Consider the following 20,213-nt stretch of genomic DNA (forward strand, 5'->3'; position numbering starts at 1 on the left):
CTGTCGCCACCATTTCCATGGTGCTCCCCAGCCTCACGGAGCTAGGGGCTGCCCTAGGTTGGCCGCATCAACACAGCCAGGTTTCCTGAGCCGGGCAGCAGTCGATGCTATTCTTTTCAGCTCTGCTCAGAGATTGATTCTGTGGTGCCCAGGGCAGGCAAGCAAGGTGGCCCCTTTTTACCACTGTTCAGGCGGCGGCACCCTGCAGGCATGGTCAGCCATTTCCCAGCTCGGGCCCCAGAGCTGCCCCAGCGCGAGCTCCACCTTCACTGACTACCAGAGCAGGGAGAACCCAGGGGGCCCAACTGTGGGCCTCCAGCTAGTGCTCCCGTAGGACAGTGAATCCTGCTTGGAGTCTGAATTCTTCAGTGAAATAGATCGAGGTCACTGGGCTAGAAAACACAAGTAGCACTAGATGAGACATGCCTTTTCTTCCATGAGCGGTTTTAAACCATGAGCCCAATGATGATAGCACTTTTATTAAGATACCAATAATGGGCCACACCCTGCAGTTTCGTGGGCACTAACAAGGTGTTGTCTTATGGGAAGTGGCTGGGAGGTAGGGAAGGAAACCAGGCTAGCTCACCAGCAGAGGAGAAGAGCAAGGCATTCCTACATCCATGAAAGAAAATTCCACCAACTTGCAACTGGCGGAACCCCAAACCCTGAAGGTGCAGGTGTCTCTGCATAATTTTTTCCTGCTGTAACTGACAGGAGTCAATTTGGGTCCCACTGAGGAAAACTGGCCAGAATGGGTTCCATTCTAGATCCAACTTTCAGACAGTGCCTTACTCAGGATAGTAATGATGCCTAGAAAATAACAAAGGAACACTTGCTATCCTGCCTCTCCACTTTCAGTGGTTTCAGGAATCGGGCCATGTGGGGAGAGGATGGGCCCATAACCAGCTGTTAGTGCCCTGCCAACTCTGGGCATGCTGTCTCTATGGCTGGGCTGGGCATGCTTTGTAACAACAACATGATGACATGATGTAGTGAGGCCTAAATTCTTTCTTTTTTTTTCTGAGTTGGAGTCTCACTCTGTCGCCCAGGCTGGAGTGCAGTGGCACACTCACGGTCACCCCAGTGTCGACCTGCTGGGCTTTGGCGATCCTTTCGCCTCAGCCTTCCACGTAGCCGGAACTTAAGGCACACGCTACCACATCTGGCTACTTTTTTTTTTGTATTTATTGTAGAGAAGAGGTTTTGCCAAGTTGCCTTGGCTGGTCTCGAACCTGCGGGCTCAGGCAATCCACTCACCTCGGCCTCTCAAAGTGCTAGGATTATAGGCTGAGCCACCGAGCCTGGCCAAGACCTAAATTCTTAAAGAAATTAGGGGTGTCAGATGACACAAGGAGAGGTAAGAAAATATTTCCCAGCCATCTTTGTCAGGGGCAGCAGGTCTGGCTGAAGAGGCCTTCGGAGCAAATCCTCCTGGAAGCGCCTCTTGGTGAACTTGCCAGCAATCATGGACTGGTGACTAAATCCTCTGAGCACAGAAACCCCGTCCAGCTCAGTCCTCTGTGGTTCCTTGCAGCTTTGCATTCTAAGGCTCTGCTGTGGCTGCCATAGTGAGAAAAATGTCTTTTGAATTGCAAGCATATCTAGTCTTGGGCCTGTTTCTATTGGCTGTTATTTGAGAAATTCAGACTCTGAACACACCAGCAGGACTTACAATTTAAAGAAAAAAGTGCTTATTTTGGAGGAGGATAGTAACCTTACCAAGCATTCCCTGGTTGATCAAACACTTAATCTGGAGTGGTTCTGCTTAAGTGAGGTTCATCTCTGTTTCCAGACTGCAGCGGCTATAGATCACTTTGGTCTTGGCATTAGTGAGCTGGGGGCTGCTCCCAGCTGGCATGTGTGGCCTCAGTTATGTAACATCGCATGCAGTGTGACCTGGAGGAGGGTGAAGCTGTGCTGGGAAACCAGAAGTGGTTTAGCTCCTCACAGAAAGGTGTTATAGAAACATACATTGGGATCACTATTACTTTTTTTTAAAGAAGACAAAAATCAGGCCGGGCACGGTGGCTCACGCCTATAATCCCAGCACTTTGGGAGGCTGAGGTGAGAGGATTGCCTAAGCTCATGGGGTCAAGACCAGCCTGGGCAGCTTGGCGAGACCTCATTTCTACAATAAATCAAAAAATTAGCTGGGTGTGTGGCACATGCATGTAGTTCCAGCTACTTGGAAGGCTGAGGTGGCAGGATTGCCCGAGCCCAGCAGGTTGAGGCTGTGGTAGCCGGGAGCATGCCACTGCACTCCAGTCTGGGCAACAGAGTGAGACTCCAACTCAAAGAAAAAAAAAAAGACAAAAATCTTCAAAGCATCATTCTTGGATCCCATTGTTTTCTTGCTGATAAAAGTGAATATAAGGCTAGTCTTTGGTAAAATGGAAAAGATACCTTCTCCCCATGTTGGTGCCATTTCTGCTCTTTCTACCTGTCCCACTGTCACTGTATTAAGTACCCAGAGTCTTAATCCCTCATCAACACCTGTAGTTAGAAAATGATCTAATATCAGGCACTTACAGACTGAATTTCAGTCTCTTCCCCCAGGGGTATCAAAATGTTAAGCTTTAGTTTTAATTGTAGCAAAGAAATCTACAAGCTTCCTTGTATAAGAGACAGTAGTTGGGGTGGGGACTGGGGAGAGATGGGGCTCTCTTGCCAGCTTTAAATAGGGCTGCAAATCAGCACTCGTGCATGACACTAAGTAAGACCTAGGGATGTAGAACTCTTTCTGAATTATACAGATGTCACTAATATACAGTATGCACACATTCACACCTATGTAACACACACACACACACACACACACACACATATGTAATTAGTGTAGAATGCTGAGTGGCTTGTTATTATCTGGATTGCAATATGCTAATAGATAAATCCTGATACTAAAACTTACCCTCTAGTCCTAGTAACCACTTGCTATCATAATTAAGTTCTGCTCTCAAACCCAGTAACAGAGCTCCTAGTGAACATTGGGAGAATGGGCCATGGAACAGCCATGCATGTCAAGGAGTCTCTCTGGTGGCATAAATTATTATTCTAAGCATTTGGAGGAGCGGAGGGCTAGGAGAAAGTCCCTGTCTTTACATGTCAGTTTAGTAGCTAAAAAAACACTATCACAAATTGTTTGCACAACAGTGGTTGCAAAATAGCTATTTGCCTAACATAATGACTAAGATTGAGTTCTTGGACCTCCAATTTAGTCAGGTAACTGGCCCAGGATATCAAAAGTCTACCTTCACTCGCTCCTTTCCCAGGAAGAAGGCAGTGGCATGCAGGACGTCCGCAGCATGGGTGGAGTTGTGGTAGGCATTGGAAGAGTGGTAATTGGCTTCAATCACTTGGAGCCAGGCGCGAAGCGTGGCTTCAGAGCAGTTTAAAAACTCACATACTCCAAACCGAGAGAAGACCTTTAAGCCCAGGTAAACCAATGGCCTGGAAAACAGAACACAAACCCTGGCTCATTATCTTCCCTGGCCCAGAAACTGTTTTTGGTGATACAGGGGGATGGAGGCCTTTTTCTTCGGATGGTATCTCTGCACACACAGGGGTGTAAAACATCTCTCCAAATGAGCAGGAAGTAGACATCTGCTTCAACTAGCCACCTCTTGGAACTAGGGGCTCTCATGGTAGTCAGTCCAGATTACTTCTAGGTTATGTCTGAGTCCTTCCATGGTTCTGGCCACAAGAAAGTTCGCTGGCAGTCCCTCGCTATCTCCATGTCTGCTCCCTGAGGAGGTTACTGAGCCAAGGGATACCAGGACCGGTTTGGGTGGTCTCAGCAAAGGCCCATCACTGGAGTCATGTTACTTACAGGTGAGAACCAGTCATGACCTACAGACCCTGGGAAGAAACAGCCCTCGAGTGTGGAAAAGGCCCTCTAGTCCTCCAATCTTTCTCTGCCACAGGATGGATCTAAAGACGGCCCTATGGAGCTCTCAATTCACACTGCAGGGGGCACCTTCCACATATGTGGGGCAGAGGTGACTCAGAACTCTCGGCTCACGGGCCTGAAGCGGTGGCCTGCAGACCCTCAGGCTGACCTCACATCTTCCCCACCAGCTCTGTCTCCATGAAGGAGCTCGCTCATATGCCACAGGCTCTGCACAGTCCACACTCCTCCAAGGTGGCACGAAGAGCCAGACCCTGTGAGGCCTCCTGTGGCAAGGGCACATCTCCCTTAAAGTTTCCACATGTGCAGTCTGAGTGTAGCCATCCATCCTGCCCTGCCTGCAGCCGAAGAAACCACGTACCTTTTATGCGTGACTGCTTCCAATTCAAAGATGTTGAAGTCCCAGCTTTCCTCATTATCGAGTAACTGCGCGATGGAAGGGGGAACATCGTTGATGGTTATTGGCATCGCGAGGTGGCTGTGACTCTGGTGCACGTCTGAGCAAACACATGGGATGGAGAGGCTGGTTAACTGTGGAATCTTGAGCACCCCGGAGTATCTGCCGTCATCTTCATGGGGTTACTACCAGAAAAAAGGTCTTGAACTTCCAAGGGTAGGAAGATTTTCACTTCAAGGTTTTCTCTTATACTATTAAACTTCAAGACCCCCAAACAGAAAATGAACTCAGTTTAACAGTCTGTTGAAATGTACAGAGATTTGCAATTCTTACCCTAACAATGCTCAGAGCAGCGATTTTAATTAGGAGACACAGTTTCCCATGTAGACCACAGAGATGCTTAAACACAAACAAGACCAGCTGGAATTAACACCAAGGCCCTTCCAGAACAAGAGTCCCCACGCCTGGCTGGCATGGGCTAGAACAAGCTGCAGTGACAAGTGGACGGGTGAAAACTTACTCTTAGTAAACACATACTCATTTCCTGACAGCCTCCTCAAGCCATCCTGGAAGAAAGAAAGATACTGTTAGATGACAGACGCATGCATTCTATCCCATCATTCTCTCACTTCCGTCATTAGTGAGAGATGTAAATCCTGAAGAACCAGAAATCTGGAACTTCATAGTAAAGCAGAACTCAAGATTAAACCAGAACAGCTGTTAAGATAGAGGCTCCACTCCCTTCTGTGGCCGTTAGTCCCCGGAGGTGGGAAGCCAGGCGTAAAGTGGGTGTGCCCACAGTCAGGACTCACACCCAAGGCTGTGTCCATGCCGTTCTCCTCTCCCAGCATTTTGAGGCCATTTATGAGGCAGCCGTACTCTAGAGCACACTCAACGTCTCTCTTGCTTTTATGGTTTTGCCTCGGCACTCACAGTCATCAGGCCTCCGACCAGATCACTGGTGTGAGGATCTACATCTTTGGTACCCTTTGGTACGTGAAATCACAGAAGTGATCCTGCTTTGAAGGGCCCCCACTCACCTTCAGGGTGGTTGTGTTATTCTTGTGTTTTCAGACTTACATTTTGAGATATCAAAGACATAGGCCACATTTTGGGGATGACCTTCTAATGTAGTCTTAAAAAGACTGAGCTAATTTTTGACTAGTATCTCAAGTAATTTTTTTGCAACTGTATTTTCTATTTCAAAACATGACCATGCTAAGTTCTAAAGCAGTATTCATTAATGAAGGGCTCCTCTGAAGTCACACCTTTAGGTCAAGAGTTTAATTTATTTTCTTTTTCTTTTTTTTCTCTTTAGAAACAAGGTCTCATTCTGTCACCCAGGCTGGAGTGCAATGACATGATCATAGTTCACTGCAGCCTGGAACTCTTGGGCTCAAGCAATCCTCCTGCCTTAGCCTCCTGGAGAAGCTGGGGCTACAGGCACACCAACATACCAGGCTAATTTTTAATTTTTTTGTAGAGACAGAGTCTTGCTATGTTGCCCAGGCTAGTCTCCAACTCCTGGGTTCAAGCAGTATTTTCACCTTGACCTCCCAAAGCACTGGGATTATAGGCATGAGCCCAGCCTTTATAAATGGAACTTCCATATACACTTTTATTAAGAGAAAATATTCTATAGCTAAGGTTTTGGAAACTGCTAAAGTCTAAGTACAAACTGTTTTATTGCATAGATAAAGAGTCTGAGGTCCAAGGAAACATAGCCATGACCCTATGCCCAATACTGTGCCAGTAAAGGGGAAGAAGAAATAAACAAGGGTCTGCATAACCCCTATCTTGCGAATTGAGCCCTCAGTCAGGTGCCTGCTTACTCTCACGATAGCATGAATCCTGAAGGACTGTCTCCATCACTATGGTCAGTCAGCCTCATGGAAAGGCAAGCACAAGAATCACCTAAATAACCCACACGTAAATTTGGATGCAGTTGCTCTGGTTATGCTGATGTTCATCTACACAACAGGCATTTCTGCAACTACAGGAAGAGTTTATGAGGCAGCCATACTCTAGAGCACACTTAACATCTCTTTTGCTTTTCTGGTTTTGCCTCAGCACTCACAGTCATCAGGCCTCCGACCAGATCACTGGTGTGAGGATCTTCATCTTTGGTACCCAACTGAGGGGAGTACAGTTCTGTGGTCCGTAAAATCTCCAGAACTCTGTCCAGGGCTTCTGCTACTGTGACGGGGCTGTTCTCTTGGGCTGCATTGATTATATTTATGACCTAGGGAAGTAAAGAAAGAGAGAATGAATACATTTGAGGATATTAGGATTCTACTTCCCAACAGTGATATGCCATGGGTGCCAAAAAAATGTATATACATTTTAAGACATGTTGCCTATGTATTACTTTTTGAAGTTGAATTGAATAACGGTAGCAATGTGTAGCAGGACATTCACTCAAAAGATGACGTTAATTAAGTGAATGCTAACATCATCATGTGACAGGCAGGACAGTACTACAATTTTAATGGTTTTTTCCTTTCTTAAAATGTGTATACATTTTTTGACACCCTCTGTATATGCCCAGAATCCAAAAGACATCAGATGGTGGCACGTCTTCTGGTCTCAAACAAGCAGCACTTTCCCGGCTGCGCCCCTTTTCAGGAAGTAGGCTCTCGCCCATGGCCCTGGGGTCCTCCTTCCTCAGTGACTGGGTATCCCCCAGCTTCTTCTGACCCTTCTCCTCTCACTCTCTTCCACAGAGATTGGCCCTGGGCTTCTCTCTCTCACTCTACAGTCCTTCCAGAAATGATGTTTCCCTGACTGTGGACACGTGTGATCCACAGCTGAGGACCCTCCAGGTTGTCCCCTAGCCCTCGCTTCCCTTGACCTCCAGCCTTGCACATTCAGTTGCCTCCCTGACAGACCTATGTGTCAGACACAAACTCCAGCCTTGCTCCCCTCTCCCCGTAACAAACACAGAAGCAAACAGCAGAAAATCAGAGACAAAAGCAGGTCCTCTCCTCTGGTGTCTACAATGCACGATAAGCATGTTTACTCACCCCTGCCCAAGCCAAAGACCCAACGTGTCCCTTCCCACACTATGGTCCCTACCCTAAAATATAACCCATCACCAAATCCCTCTGGTTCTCCCCTTAGGTAGTTCTTGATCTATTCGTTTCCCTCCTCCTCAATGGCTACAGTTCCAGCCCAACCACCACCATTTCTCACCTGGAATGCTAGAAACGCCCCCTCATTGGCTTCTTCTCTTGTACTTTTGCCACCCCGGTCCATTCTCTGCGTAGCAGCTGGTGTTTCTTTCAATAAACACCCGATCCCGCCAGCCCCACTTAAACCCTTCAGTGGTTTCCACTGCCGATAAACTGAGACACAAGCCCCTCATTATGGCCCAACTGACCAGAGTGAGCTGCGCCCTGAATGACCCACGGCACCGTCTCTCCTCTGCTCACCAGACTCTAGCCACCTGGCTTTCTTTCAGCTCCTCAAATGTCCCACTTCCTTTACCCACCTCAGTGTGCTTCCCCTTGCCGTTCCTGCTATCTGGAATCCTCTTCTCTCCCCTCCTCTCCTAACATCACAAGTTCCAAGTCTTGCTTTGAACACAAGTCCTCCACTGAGCCCGTCCCTGACCACCCTGTTGCTTTCCTTCATAGCACTGAGCGTAACTTATGACGAAGCACCTGTTTTATGTGTGTGTTTGCTTGTTTGCTTCTTTCACGGAGCTCCACAGTGTCAGCAGAATGTGTGCTCAATGTCAGAGGCTGGGGGCTCAGTAGCCCAGTCTGCAGTGGGCGGCAGCGCTACACTCACCTTCGTGATGGGAGCCTCAATGGTCATGGAGTGGATCCTCGCCATGGACGGGTAGCGGCGGTTCTGCAGGCTCGGGGCTGGAGAGAATGAGAAAGCCACATGTGGTTCTGGCAGTTCAGCTCAGTAGAGTGCAGCGAAGAAGCCCTTCATGTCTCACAGGACTGTCCATCCCACCTCCCAAGGGCAACGCATTTACCTCATCTCATTCTGAAAAGGCTTGCCTATGTCTGGAAAGGTGGTCTGACCTGGAACTTTGATCCACAAGGTGGATTTCAGGGAAGGCTAATGGGATCCCAAGGCCTCATCCCACAGCCTCAGGATCCCCCAGGATTTACCTTCCCATAAGTCACTCAAGCCCATCGTGGGCAGTTCCATCCCTCAGTCCTAAGCCACTGATTGTGTAGCCAGAGAACTGTACAGTGAAGGAGAAGGGGTGGCTCACGGTAATCCTTAACTCACAGTGGGAGTTAGAACCGATCACTGCCCCTACTGCACCTTTAGGTTCTTAACTCCAGAAAGCCATGGTGGCTCTAGTTCTAACCTATACAAAATTTCATTTTTCTAAATGTATTTTTTTGGAATAGGTGGGGGTACCCTTCATCAATAAGGGTCCCTGATCTCAAACCAGGCCAAGTGGGGATCAAAGGGAGGCCCGAACTTTACCTGTGCAAGGACCATTTGTGTATCTAATCCTGAATTGTACCCCACCTCTTGAAGATTTTTTAAAAATTGTATTTTTTGGAGTAGGTAATGCTGACACTGGGATTAGAATTCAGAAGGCAGAAGCTATACTTCAGAAGCCTTGTTCCCATCAGACCTTCCACCATACCATCTGAGCAGGCAGGAGGGGCAGAGTACCCATCCCAGAGGTGGGGTGACTTAACCCAGCCAGCACCAGAGCCTGCCTGCTGCTCAGCTGTCTTGGGGTTCTCTCCTGCTGCCATGGCATCAACCTTCCCAGACTCTTCCATACTCGTAAGCTTCGCTGCACTCAGGTGGAGAGATGACAGTCCCCTTCAAGTTATCCAAAAATGGAGCAAATCTAGTTTCAATTTCCATATCCTTTCTCCCCTCCGTCTAAAATGTTCTGTCTATACCCTCAATCCATCTCAAAGTATTTCAGTCACACTCTCTCTATATACTTGGTCTCCAACCCCCACAGGCCCTGTGAATTCTCTATCTTGTCTCCAGCTTCTTTGGTCCTTGCTATTTCGGCCACTTTCATGCCCAGACTTCCTCTGGGACCTAAAGGACTGAGGAGTCCTTCATTTGTCCTTCTGTTGACTCTCTTAGTTAACCCTAATCTCTCCTTTCTATCAGGCTCTAACCATTGTCACGCCCCTAGGGTCTCTTACCATTTACCAAACATGAACCACGTGAGTAAGTGGCATCGATAGTCTGTTCTCGGCTCTCAAGCTCTGGTCTCTGTAGCATGTAACACCACTGGCCACCTCCTTTCCCAGTGCTCTCAGTTTATGTGACACTGGACTCACATGGCTCACACTGGCTCTTCTGTCCCCTGCCCTGGCCCTGTTTCCTCTGCCTCCCATCTCACTGAGGGTGTGCTTGGGCTCAGACCCTCTGTTCGTTTGCTGCACACACATGCACACACACACACGCACGTGTGTCCGTGTACCCCGTAGAGATGTCCTTTTGCTCATGGCTCCATCGGTCACCACCAGGACTCCTAAATCCACATCTCTAGCCTCGAATACAAGGCTGGCATTTTAGATCTCTAGGCTTCTCCACCAAAATAAAACTCTTTGACTTCTCCTTAGTCCCCAACCTAGCCACAACTGGAGACTTCCCTATTTCTGTAAATATTACTTATAGTTTCCCAGGCACCTAGGAATGAAATTCCAGAATCATCTTTGACTTTTCCATCGGCCTGCAAGGCCAATTGGTGACTTAGGCCTGGCAGATTGAACTCAGAAAATGTTTTGCTAAATCCGGCTTTGCAGGTCAGAAATGTTTCGCTAAATTTTGCCTCACAGTATCTCTGGGACATTTTAGGGGGAAGCAAGTGCGTGTAGCAGGTACACTGAAAGTGGAGTTTGTGTCGAGAGTTGGGAAGCTGGGGCCCTGGCCCCCTCTCTGCCTCTTGCACCCACAAGTGACCTTGTTGAGCTACTGGGACTCTGAGTTGCTTGTGTGGTTCTGTGGCACCACACACTTCAGGCAATCAGGGAACAAGCCTAGAGTCACTCCAAAGAGAAGACAAAGACTGTAAAAAGCATAAAAGCATTCCAAAACCCCCCAAATGTTCCGCTTACTAAAAGTCAGTGTAATTGAAATTTTGGTCCTTGGAGTATATGCGGATGAAGTTTTTGAACATATTCCTCTGTCATATTCTACATTTTAAAAAGATCAAAGAAATCTGCAAACCTTCTTACCATCACTGCCTCGAGATGATATCGACCTCACGTCAATGGACTCTTTCCTCCTGTTCCTGTATCTGAATGAATGAGGCTCTAAGGATTTCAGATCAGAAATGGAGGCTGGTTAATTTTCAGCATATTCACAGATGAAGTTCAGATACTTTTCCCATTATTCTCTAAAGAAAACAAGGCTACTTTTTATGTACTATAAAATAACTTTAAAAAACAGTAAGCCACTTTCTTTTCAAATAATCAAGACATAATTTTCAGTCATGTTAGTAGTTAAATGATGCCTTTTTCTGATGGCGCCACTTTATGTCATGGTAATAAGGCTTATTATCAAGAGTAATTTAGTTCCATGAATAAAATATCATTTTGAAAATTTACATTAAAACTTAGAAGACATTTTTTGGGGGGTGTTCATCTCAACTTGAAGGACAATGTGTTCAACTGGGTGGGGAAAGCTCTTGTGGGAATATCTGAGGAAATATAATACTAGTGAAATCCACAAAGACTTTGAGTTATTTGATAAACTAACTTGGAGCAATTTGGGGCACCTCTGAAAAGTCAGACCTCTAGATAGTCTTCTAGGTTCTCTTAAGGATGGATTTCATCAAATGATGCCAACTGCCAATCACAGGAAGGGAAGAGGAGAAAAAGCAGTTTTATATTCCCAACAATTTCTAGCTACTAAACTCTCACTCTTGGTTCCTATTTTCTAAAAGAGGAAAAAGTATTTTTAAAATGGTTGCATAAGTCTTTGCAGACTTTGAACTCCACAACGAAAACGTGCTGTCATGTCAATGTAAGAACCAACTAAAAAGTACAAGCCACCAGTGAGAGCTGAGGTCTACCAAGTGCCAAGGCCATGGTGCTGGCTTCAAAACATGTTTTCAGGGCATTTTCTTCTTGTGGGCGCAACCCATGAGCAAGTAGAGAATTTGACCCAAGCTCCAGTAGGAAGAATGCATTTCTCAGACAGCAGCACATGATCATATTCCAAGAAGGAAAAAAGATGCACTCATGATTCTTCAAGAATTGCCTAGAGACACCAGGTGCAAGACGGCTTGGTCGTCAAGAGAACCAGCCTCAAGAGCCAAATTGCCAACATTCAAATCTCTACCATGCCATCTAGTAGCTATGTAACCTCACAAATGCCACTTCACTTCTCTGTCTCAGTATCCACGTCTGTAAAGTGGGGGTAATTATAACATTCATAGGTTTTTGTAAATGAGTTAGTCCGTGTATAGCACTTAGAACAGTGCCACATAGTACACAGGCAGTACATGTTGGCTATTATTAATCACATCATTTATTTGCATATATATCTTTTTAGATACAAATGTGATCATGTTATAGTGTGCTACTACTTGCTGTTTTTACTTCTTAATAAGAAACACTTTTCTAAATTGCCTTTTTAACTATTTACTTTAGTGTCCTAAAAAATCTGATTCAACTAAAAAAATGGTCAAATTGGTAACTAAACTAGAATTATATGTATACCACATGAAGCAAAAAATGGAACTTTTATAAAGTTAATCTGAACACGATGACCAGAGAGCCTTGTCTTAAGTGGTCTGACTTAGAGTATTCACTCTCTTTCTGCCTAATTTTATCTTTCAAATAGTACCTTAATAATTTTCCTATCCTTAGATATGAGTTTCTCTATAAAGACATCAATAGACATTAGTTTTAAAAAAGATATCTTTGGGATCATATGGAATTTTTCAAATCCTGAGAAATGACCAGTGATCACCTGCCAGATGCTTTTAAGTATATTCAGGGATGTAACAATCATGTACATTCCTAGCTTTTATTCACTTACCAAATAAATTAAATCTATCTTAAGATTGAATTCAAGAATAGACAACCAATAATTCCTCAAAATGTAATTTCTAAACAAAACTAAAAAGAGAACAGTTAGCTTCAAGACTGTGGCCCAGGCTGGCTGGTTGAATTCCGAGTCATTTATTAGAAAGTATTCAAAGATGGATGGTGCTTATTCATCCTGATTTTATCTCAGTTAAAATTAAGGCTGGGCGTGGTGGCTCATGCCTATAATCCCAGCACTTTGGGAGGCAGAGGTGAGAGGGTTATCTGAGCCCACGGGTTTGAGAACAGCCTGGGCCACTTGGCTAGACTTCATCTCTACAATAAATCAAAAAAAATTAGCTGGGCATGGTGGTGTATGCCTGTAGATCCAGCTACTTGAAAGGGTGAGGTGGAAGGATCACCTGAGCCCTGCACTCCAGCCTGGGGACAGAGACTCCTACTCAAAAAAAAAAAGCTTAAGGGACTCTATAGCAAGAGAAAAGATTAAATGTGTGGAAATAGTGAAAATATTATTCTTCAGTAAAGGATAAATAAAGGCCATGTAAATAGAAGATTTCATTGGTCATCTCTTAATAGATGCTTGTAGGATAGATTAAAAACTTAAACCAGAGAAAAGGAGGATAAAGGAGATTTAAATAGCAGTACTCAGTGGCAAAAATTGGTATTTTGTCCCCAATCAAAAAATAAATAGCTACTACTTACCGAGCAACTACTATGTACCAGGCATTGTGCTATATACTTTAAATAGAGTAATTATCTCATTTAATAATTACAACAATTCTCAATTCTAAAAGCCACATAATGCTACCCCCATTTATTTGTAAGAAATTTAAGTTTGGAGAGATTATGTAGGTAGCCCAAGGTCAAAGAGCTAACAAATTGTGGAAATGGCTTTCCAAGATGGTGTGGCTTCAACTTCTCAAACTCAGTGAGTCCTTACTGAGTGTCTATGATGTGCAAGGCCATGCTGGACATGAAAATGTAGTTCGGGCACCCAGAAGCTCACAAGTTAGTTAAAATAATACCCTCAACTCCAAGTGTTAAAATAAATTAGCTTAAACATGAGTGAGTGAGTGAGTGAGTGAGTGAGTGAGTGAGAGAGAAAGAAAGAGTGCTGGTATGTGATGTGTCATTATCTTATCACAGGTTGTTTTATGCCTAGAAAGTTTTCAGAAAAGGGGAAGGAAGATACCAAGTAGTTACCTGTCACATAACATACTATCTAGATATTAAAGACATTTTCTTTAATCCTCATTAACAATGAGATGGGCATTGTTAATTCATTTTACAAATGAAATCTTTCTGAGTAGGCTCAATAGGACCAATCCCAGAATCAAGAGAAAGATTACTTAGTTGGCCCAGGGCCTGACTCCATGCGTTTGTGGCTGGGAAAGCCACCAACAGGACAGAGAATGTTGCAATTCTTGCAGGAACAAAAACCTTCCATTTTCGGTAGCAGACTGATGTTTTCCTCTAATCGTCAAGAGAATTCCAGATCTTTCACACGTAGAGGTTCACCAGGGGTCCATCCAGTCCCTTGTTTTATGGAGGAAGCCAAGGGTCAAACAGAATCTTGCCCAAGGTATGAGATGAGAGTGTGTGGGGCTCCAATAGGGACCTTGTGTTCCTGCCTACCACAAAATGTGATGACACATTTTCTAATTGTGTCATCACCAGTCACTACAAAGAAAAGGAAGACTGGATATGGTTGGAAAACCACCATATTCTCACCTGTGTCATATTCAGCCAGTATCTCCCTTAGACTTCTGGGCCACTCTCTACTTTGGTTTATCTATGCTACATGGTAGAACATTCCTCGGCTAGGTAAGCCAAGAAAACAAAACCAAGATGGGAAGGCACTGGGAGATAAGGTTGCCATGGAGGAAGATGCAAGGAACTCCTGTCTTTCTTTTGGTTCTCCTACCTTCCGATATGAGCACTTGGAGTTTAGCGATCCACATTCTGGGGTGATGAGTGTTGGTTTAGACTTCTTCAGAGAAGTGTATAGACTGGAACCCACAAATGCTTCCTAAGGGTATTAGAGTTAAATCGAAGTATTCTCACCTGTCTGAGAATTGTCTCCCGAATCACGATGAATCTTGTGAATCTAAAGTTGTTCAAAAGTTTGGCAAAACAAGAGAAAGATTTAAAATATGCCATTTGCTATATTTCTCATCAAATAGTTCAGGCAAAAAGCTCTGAAGACTTCCAGAATGCAAGAAGCTGCACAGATAATATGAGCAGATGAAAGACACACACCAAGTGAGGACACTACAAAGGTTCCAGTACTTCAGACACTTGTCGAATGGCTGTGCCTGGGAGCAGGGAGGCACCAAAGAGACATGCTTTCTAGGACCTCTAAATCTCTACTTAGCCATTCTCATTTTGATAGTCTACAGAAATGCAGAAAGGCAAAAGCTATAGCCAAATTTAAATTTGTATAAGGCTAATATATAACCTGCTTATGTTTCAGTTATGTTATACAACTTTCCCGTAATATCAAAGTAAGCTGAATTTGATCCTAGGAGTTTTAAAAACCCTCCTACAAAGCTCTTCAAATGCTCCTTGGTTATAGACAGAGTCAACTCATAAAATGTTTTTTTTACAATGAGGTCTGAACTTTTCAGGCAATCTTGCACCTAGTTCTTTCACCTTATCAATTTTTTTGTGTGCTAATGATTTAGTGCTAGTCTCCAAAGAAATGTCCGCCAAATGACAAAATGAAGTCGTTCACACTAGAAATGAGAAGTATGCTTCCTTTGGTTCTCATTTTTGTGCTTCTAATTGACCACAACACTGTCATATCTATTCCTAACACACTTAAAATCATGTGGCTTCACTGCTAAGTCCCTGTACTCCCAGGTGCTCAGACCATCACACCTTTGCAGCCCCTCAATGAACAGTCAACTGGAAAGACAAGACAGGTGAGCATGTAGGACTGCCTGGGAGGGAAAACTGGCATGGCTGAGCAACATCAGCTGTAACAGCCAGAGATCCCATTTCTATCAGATGCCTGCAGCAGGTTCCAGCTTGATGGAACCATTAAAAAACAATCATGTAAAACCAAAGTGTTAAAATAGGGTTTTCTATGAACTCTTCTCTTCAGTCCATTCTGCATAATTATAGAAACAATTACATGACCAACCTGTGTGATATCTCGGCCATAATGTGGCTAAGGGCTGTGACTCATATATCCCATAATTATGGAATATTTTTATTTCTCCTGTGAACAACTGTTATATGTTTTCCTTCAGGGATCAAGACCATTTGCTATGAAGCTACTTACCGAGTTTGGTGTGAATTTTTTATACTAAACCAAATGAAGAAAACCTCCAACTTGCAAATTGTTTTCTCAATTAGCTTTAGCACAAACGCAAGTGATTTTTAAATGCTTGGCTTTTTTCTCTGAACCAAAATACACCTTTCCTTTGGAAGGAGAGTCCCACGGTTCCCCACATTAGTTTTGAAAAATCCCTTTTCTCATCTACCGCCAGTCCCCGGGGGCCAGCTGCCTGGCCCACGGAGCTTGTGTGCCGTCAGTGTGGGCTTTGTGTTCTCTCTAGGATGGAGCCAAGTAAGCACACGGTCCAGCAGGCACACAGTCCAGTGGTACCCTGGAGATGGAGCTGTGCCCCAGCCACCAGGGACAGGGAGGAGCAGGCAGAGCAGGCCACCACCTGCTGTGGTGGCTCTGGTCCGTCCTTCCCCACATGTGATGCTGCACTTGACACCTTCCGGGCTACACATGCCCCAGATGGGCTCGCCAGCCTCTGACAGACTGTCTCCGTGCAACACAGCTTGAAAGACCCCTCACTTTACGAGAAAGGATTCTCCAGGGCTGCGTCAGCATCTGCTGCCAGGACCCTATCTGATGGTTTACTTCATGTTGCTCTGTCCCCAGAGTAGCGTCTGCAGACCTGTCTCCTGTCACACCCTGGCCATGCTGGGTTTTTATTGGAGCCTTCAGACTGGTGATCTGCATGCCTTGTCCATCATTTTACAACCGAAGATTCATCTGGATGACAGTTCTCTTAGAGCTCGAATTTTCTTCTGGAGGTCTAAGTTCATCAGCCATATAAACACAGTCGGAAGGAGTCCACTACAATTATTTTTCCCATAATATTCAGTTGCGCTCCCTGGGAAACCAGACAGGAGATGAGTGGCTCTGTGGTCGGTGCTTTCCATGGTGGGCAGCAGGGGTGGGCTTCACCCCAAGGCAGAAGCCACCTCGTGAATGTTTCCCTTGTACTAGTAGCTTTACATCTTGCAGTTGAGTCCTCACATCAGCCTTGCATGAGTGGAAGTATTGTCACCCTTTTGACAGACAGGGAAGCTAAGGTTGAAACAAGTGAGTGACTTGTCCAAGCCACACTGTGTGTGTGCAGAGTCGATTTCAAACCACAGTCCTTCTGGCTTTCAAGCCATGCACTCTTGGGCACACTGCTCTCCCCAGGAGGCCCCAGAAGAGCTGTCCCAGGCCCAGGCCTGATAAACTAAGGAAGCACCCCGGTTTTCCTTGACATTTTGGGGAAGATGTTGTGAATTTCCTTTTTTCTTTGAGTTGGAGTCTCACTCTATCACCAAGGCTGGAGTGCAGTGGCGTGCTCACAGTCACCCCCAGTGTCAACCTGGTGGGCTCAGGCAATCCTTCTGCCTCAGCCTTCCAAGGCGTGCGCTACCACACCCAGTTAATTTTTTGATTTATTGTAGAGATGAGGTCTCGCCAAGTTGCCCAGGCTGTTCTCAAGCCCATGGGCTCAGGCAATCCCCTCATCTCAGCCTCCCAAAGCGCTGGGATGAAAGGCTTGAGCCACCATGCCGGGCAAATTTCTGATCTCAAAGGGTTTTGTCATGTGCTACTAACACAAAGAGAAGAAATGGCCATTCCATGTCCCGTGCCCGCCAGTCTCTCTGTTGTGTGGTGTTCTGTGTTCCTGGGAACCTGGAGGCATCAGTGCTGCAGTTTCCGCAATGTGAATACTGCTGCCCTTGGCCTGTCAGGCTCTTGCCAGAGCTCAAAGCCAGGATTTCTCAGCATGTCCTTGGAGGTGTATAGCTTGTTTTAGGGGAAAAATCATTTCAAACCTTTAATTACTTAAAATATTATAAGCTGCCACAAGCTTTGCCTTGTATTAAATGTTTACTAACATCTGGTCATGCTTGGCTCTAAAAAGCACTAAGAATTCTGAAATGTGTGATTTCAGGGTCATTTGTCTCTTAAAGAATAATCAGGTAAAATAACCTGCTCTCTACACACCCACCAGAATGTCTAAAACTAAAACAGAAATTTGTCATGGATGTAGAACAACTGAAACTCTCAAGCATTGTTGGAGAGAAACAGAATTATCAACTACTTTGTAAAACGGCCTGTCAACTTTTTAAAAAATTAACCACACATCTACTCTTTGACCCAGCAGTTCCACTCCTAGATATTCACCCAAGGTAAACAAAAATATATTCACAAGAAGACTCATCCGCACATGTCCAAAGCAGTCAAAACCTGGAACCAGCCCTGGAGTCCATCAACAGGAGAAGGACTGTGACACACTCATGCAAAAGAAGATCTCATAATAAAAAAAATTAATGATACATGCAGTGCAGATGAATCTCAAAAACATGATGAATGAAAGAAGCCAAACACACAAGAGCATACACTGCATGAAGCTCTAATTCACAGTTAAAAGAATTAGGAAAAGTGGTTACTTCTGGGGTGAGCAGGATGGGGGGAAGGAAGGGGCAAATTACAAAGGGGCTGGGAGACGTCTGGCGTGGTGAGGTTTGGTATCTCAGTGGAGTTACAGTATCTTGGGGTTATGGGACTGTATGCATTAGTCAAAACTCAAGTAAATCTATGCTTAAGATGTGTACATTTTACTGGATGTCAGTTCTACCTTAAAAAGAAAAAATGGAAACCAATAGTTAATACAGTAAGTCCCCTACATACAAACCTTCAAGTTGCAAACTTTTAAAGATGCAAACATGCATTCACATGTCCACATAAGCTAGTTCATGTGTCTGCAGTACATTGTCACTTGTGTGTAAGATGCTGTACTGTCAGATTGAATATGTTTTATTTTTGTGTTTGCTTTCTTTGTATTATTTGTGTGAAAAGTATTATAAACCTAGTACAGTACAGTACTATATAGCCAATTGTGTTAGTTGGGTACCTAGGCTAACTTTGTGACAGACAAATTGGACTTGCAAACACACTCTCTGAACAGAACTCATTCATATTTAACAGGGGGCTTACTGTAATATGCATGCTGAAGTGACAAGAGGTGAAACATACTGATGTCTGCAACCTTTGGTAGTTGGAAATCTATCAAAAAATAGATGGACTGATGGATGACTAGAGGGAAACAAAGATGTATATATGGCCAAGCAAAATGCCAATTATAGAACCTAGGTGGTGGGCACATATGTCTTCACTTACAATTTTTCCAACTCTTCTACATATTTAAAATTTTTCATAATAAGGTGTTAGAAAAAGTATATGTTCAACTGAGTATATGGATGAAATTTAGAGTCTGAATTATAGTTTCAAAATCTGTGAAAATAAACAAAACGGACAAAATTGAGAATACCCTGGAACTGAGTGAAGTAAGTGTCACGTCACAGTCCCTGGGGCTCCCTTCCACAAGCCGGGGCAGGAGCTGCTGCACCAATGCATTATGGGAACTGTAGACAGCAGCTGCCAATCTAAGCAGTGCAAGATTTACTGAGGCAACTATGTAAGACATTAATTTTTATTAATTTGATTGATCTTGTGAATTGTGGAATTGCAAATAAACTTAAATCTCAAGATCTCTTATGGGAGAAAAACCCTAAGAAAGAACAATAAGAAAACATTCCTCATAATACGTGTTCCAATCAACCGTTACAACAGAAAACCAAAAAAACCACACAAAAATGAGACTTTTCAGCAATTAAAATGAGTCAAGGCCAGGATCAGAACAGTAACAAACAAATAAGCAAATAATCCTGGATGCCTCCTTCAACATTCATTTCAGAATCACCCTGGGAAGGTGACTCGCATTTGGTAGAAAGGTCTGAGTCTGCTTCCCTCATTACTGACTGACAGTTAAAGGCATCAGAAGTCACAGAGGACTCCCAGTATGCAAGCCTGGGGGTCATCCTGGGGGTCATCCTTGCTATGTCCTTCTCTCTCCTCCCCACGTCCAGGGCCTCATCCAGTCCTGTCTACTCTGCTTTCTAAATGTCTGTGAGACCACCGGCATCTCTCCACTGCCAGAGTGCAGGAACCATCAGCTCTCACTTGAACTCAGCCTATGCCCAACTCACTGGTCAGTGTAAGCTTGCAAAACTTTATTTCATCCTGCCATTCTCCTCCTTAGCATGCCCCCTTCCCATCGGTCTTGGGGTCAAGCTGGTTGCCAGGCTCTGATGCCTGGCCTGACCCCGCCCCTGCCAGCTCTGCAGGGTATCCTGCCCCTGCCCTTAGCTCTCAGCTGGCAAGCCACACGGGGCTCCTTTCCATCCCTCTCCTCCTTTCATGCCCATTGCTACCTCAGGGTCTTTGCATGTGCAATTCCTCTGCTCAGGAAGTTTCCTATCCACCCTCTTTCCTCTGCCTATCTGTCCTCAAGATCTTAGCTCAAATTTGATTTCCACAGGGAAGCCTTCCTGGATATTTTCTGCCCAGCTCAGTCCCTTGCTCTCAGTGGACTTTTTTTGTATTGTAGTCATCACAGTTCATTACTTTGTATTTTTTGAATAATGCCTGTTCCCATACCAAACGGAGGCAGGGTAGCTAGCACAGGTTAGGCACAGATAAATTTTTTGTGGGCAGGTCTTAGGAAGCATTCAGACATTCTTCTTATCATATTATCAGTACAGGCCAGGCTGAAATGTGAACTCACTAGCCGCCCCCCCCACCCCCCGCCCCCCG

The 20,213-nt window shown here is 44.8% G+C and overlaps 1 protein-coding gene across 7 annotated transcripts in view; it reads right to left on the reverse strand.

Moving 5' to 3' along the window:
- PDE8B (phosphodiesterase 8B) overlaps positions 1–20,213 on the reverse strand; it is a 104,643-nt gene that overhangs the window by 11,453 nt on the left and 72,977 nt on the right. For 6 of the 7 annotated variants that reach the window (XM_021710065.1, XM_021710049.1, XM_021710060.1 and 3 more), the window contains 7 exons: positions 14,369–14,411; positions 10,487–10,564; positions 8,094–8,170; positions 6,379–6,543; positions 4,822–4,867; positions 4,266–4,401; positions 3,249–3,447 (listed from right to left, as the gene is read on the reverse strand). In XM_021710065.1, the coding sequence (XP_021565740.1) occupies positions 3,249–3,447; positions 4,266–4,401; positions 4,822–4,867; positions 6,379–6,543; positions 8,094–8,170; positions 10,487–10,564; positions 14,369–14,411 (744 nt within the window). The remainder of the gene's footprint in view (positions 1–3,248; positions 3,448–4,265; positions 4,402–4,821; positions 4,868–6,378; positions 6,544–8,093; positions 8,171–10,486; positions 10,565–14,368; positions 14,412–20,213) is intronic. The other variant, XM_021710054.1, reaches the window with a different exon arrangement.

Source organism: Carlito syrichta, unplaced genomic scaffold (assembly GCF_000164805.1).
Source record: "Carlito syrichta isolate Samal-C Ts95f unplaced genomic scaffold, Tarsius_syrichta-2.0.1 Scaffold74866, whole genome shotgun sequence".
Taxonomy (NCBI): domain Eukaryota; kingdom Metazoa; phylum Chordata; class Mammalia; order Primates; family Tarsiidae; genus Carlito; species Carlito syrichta.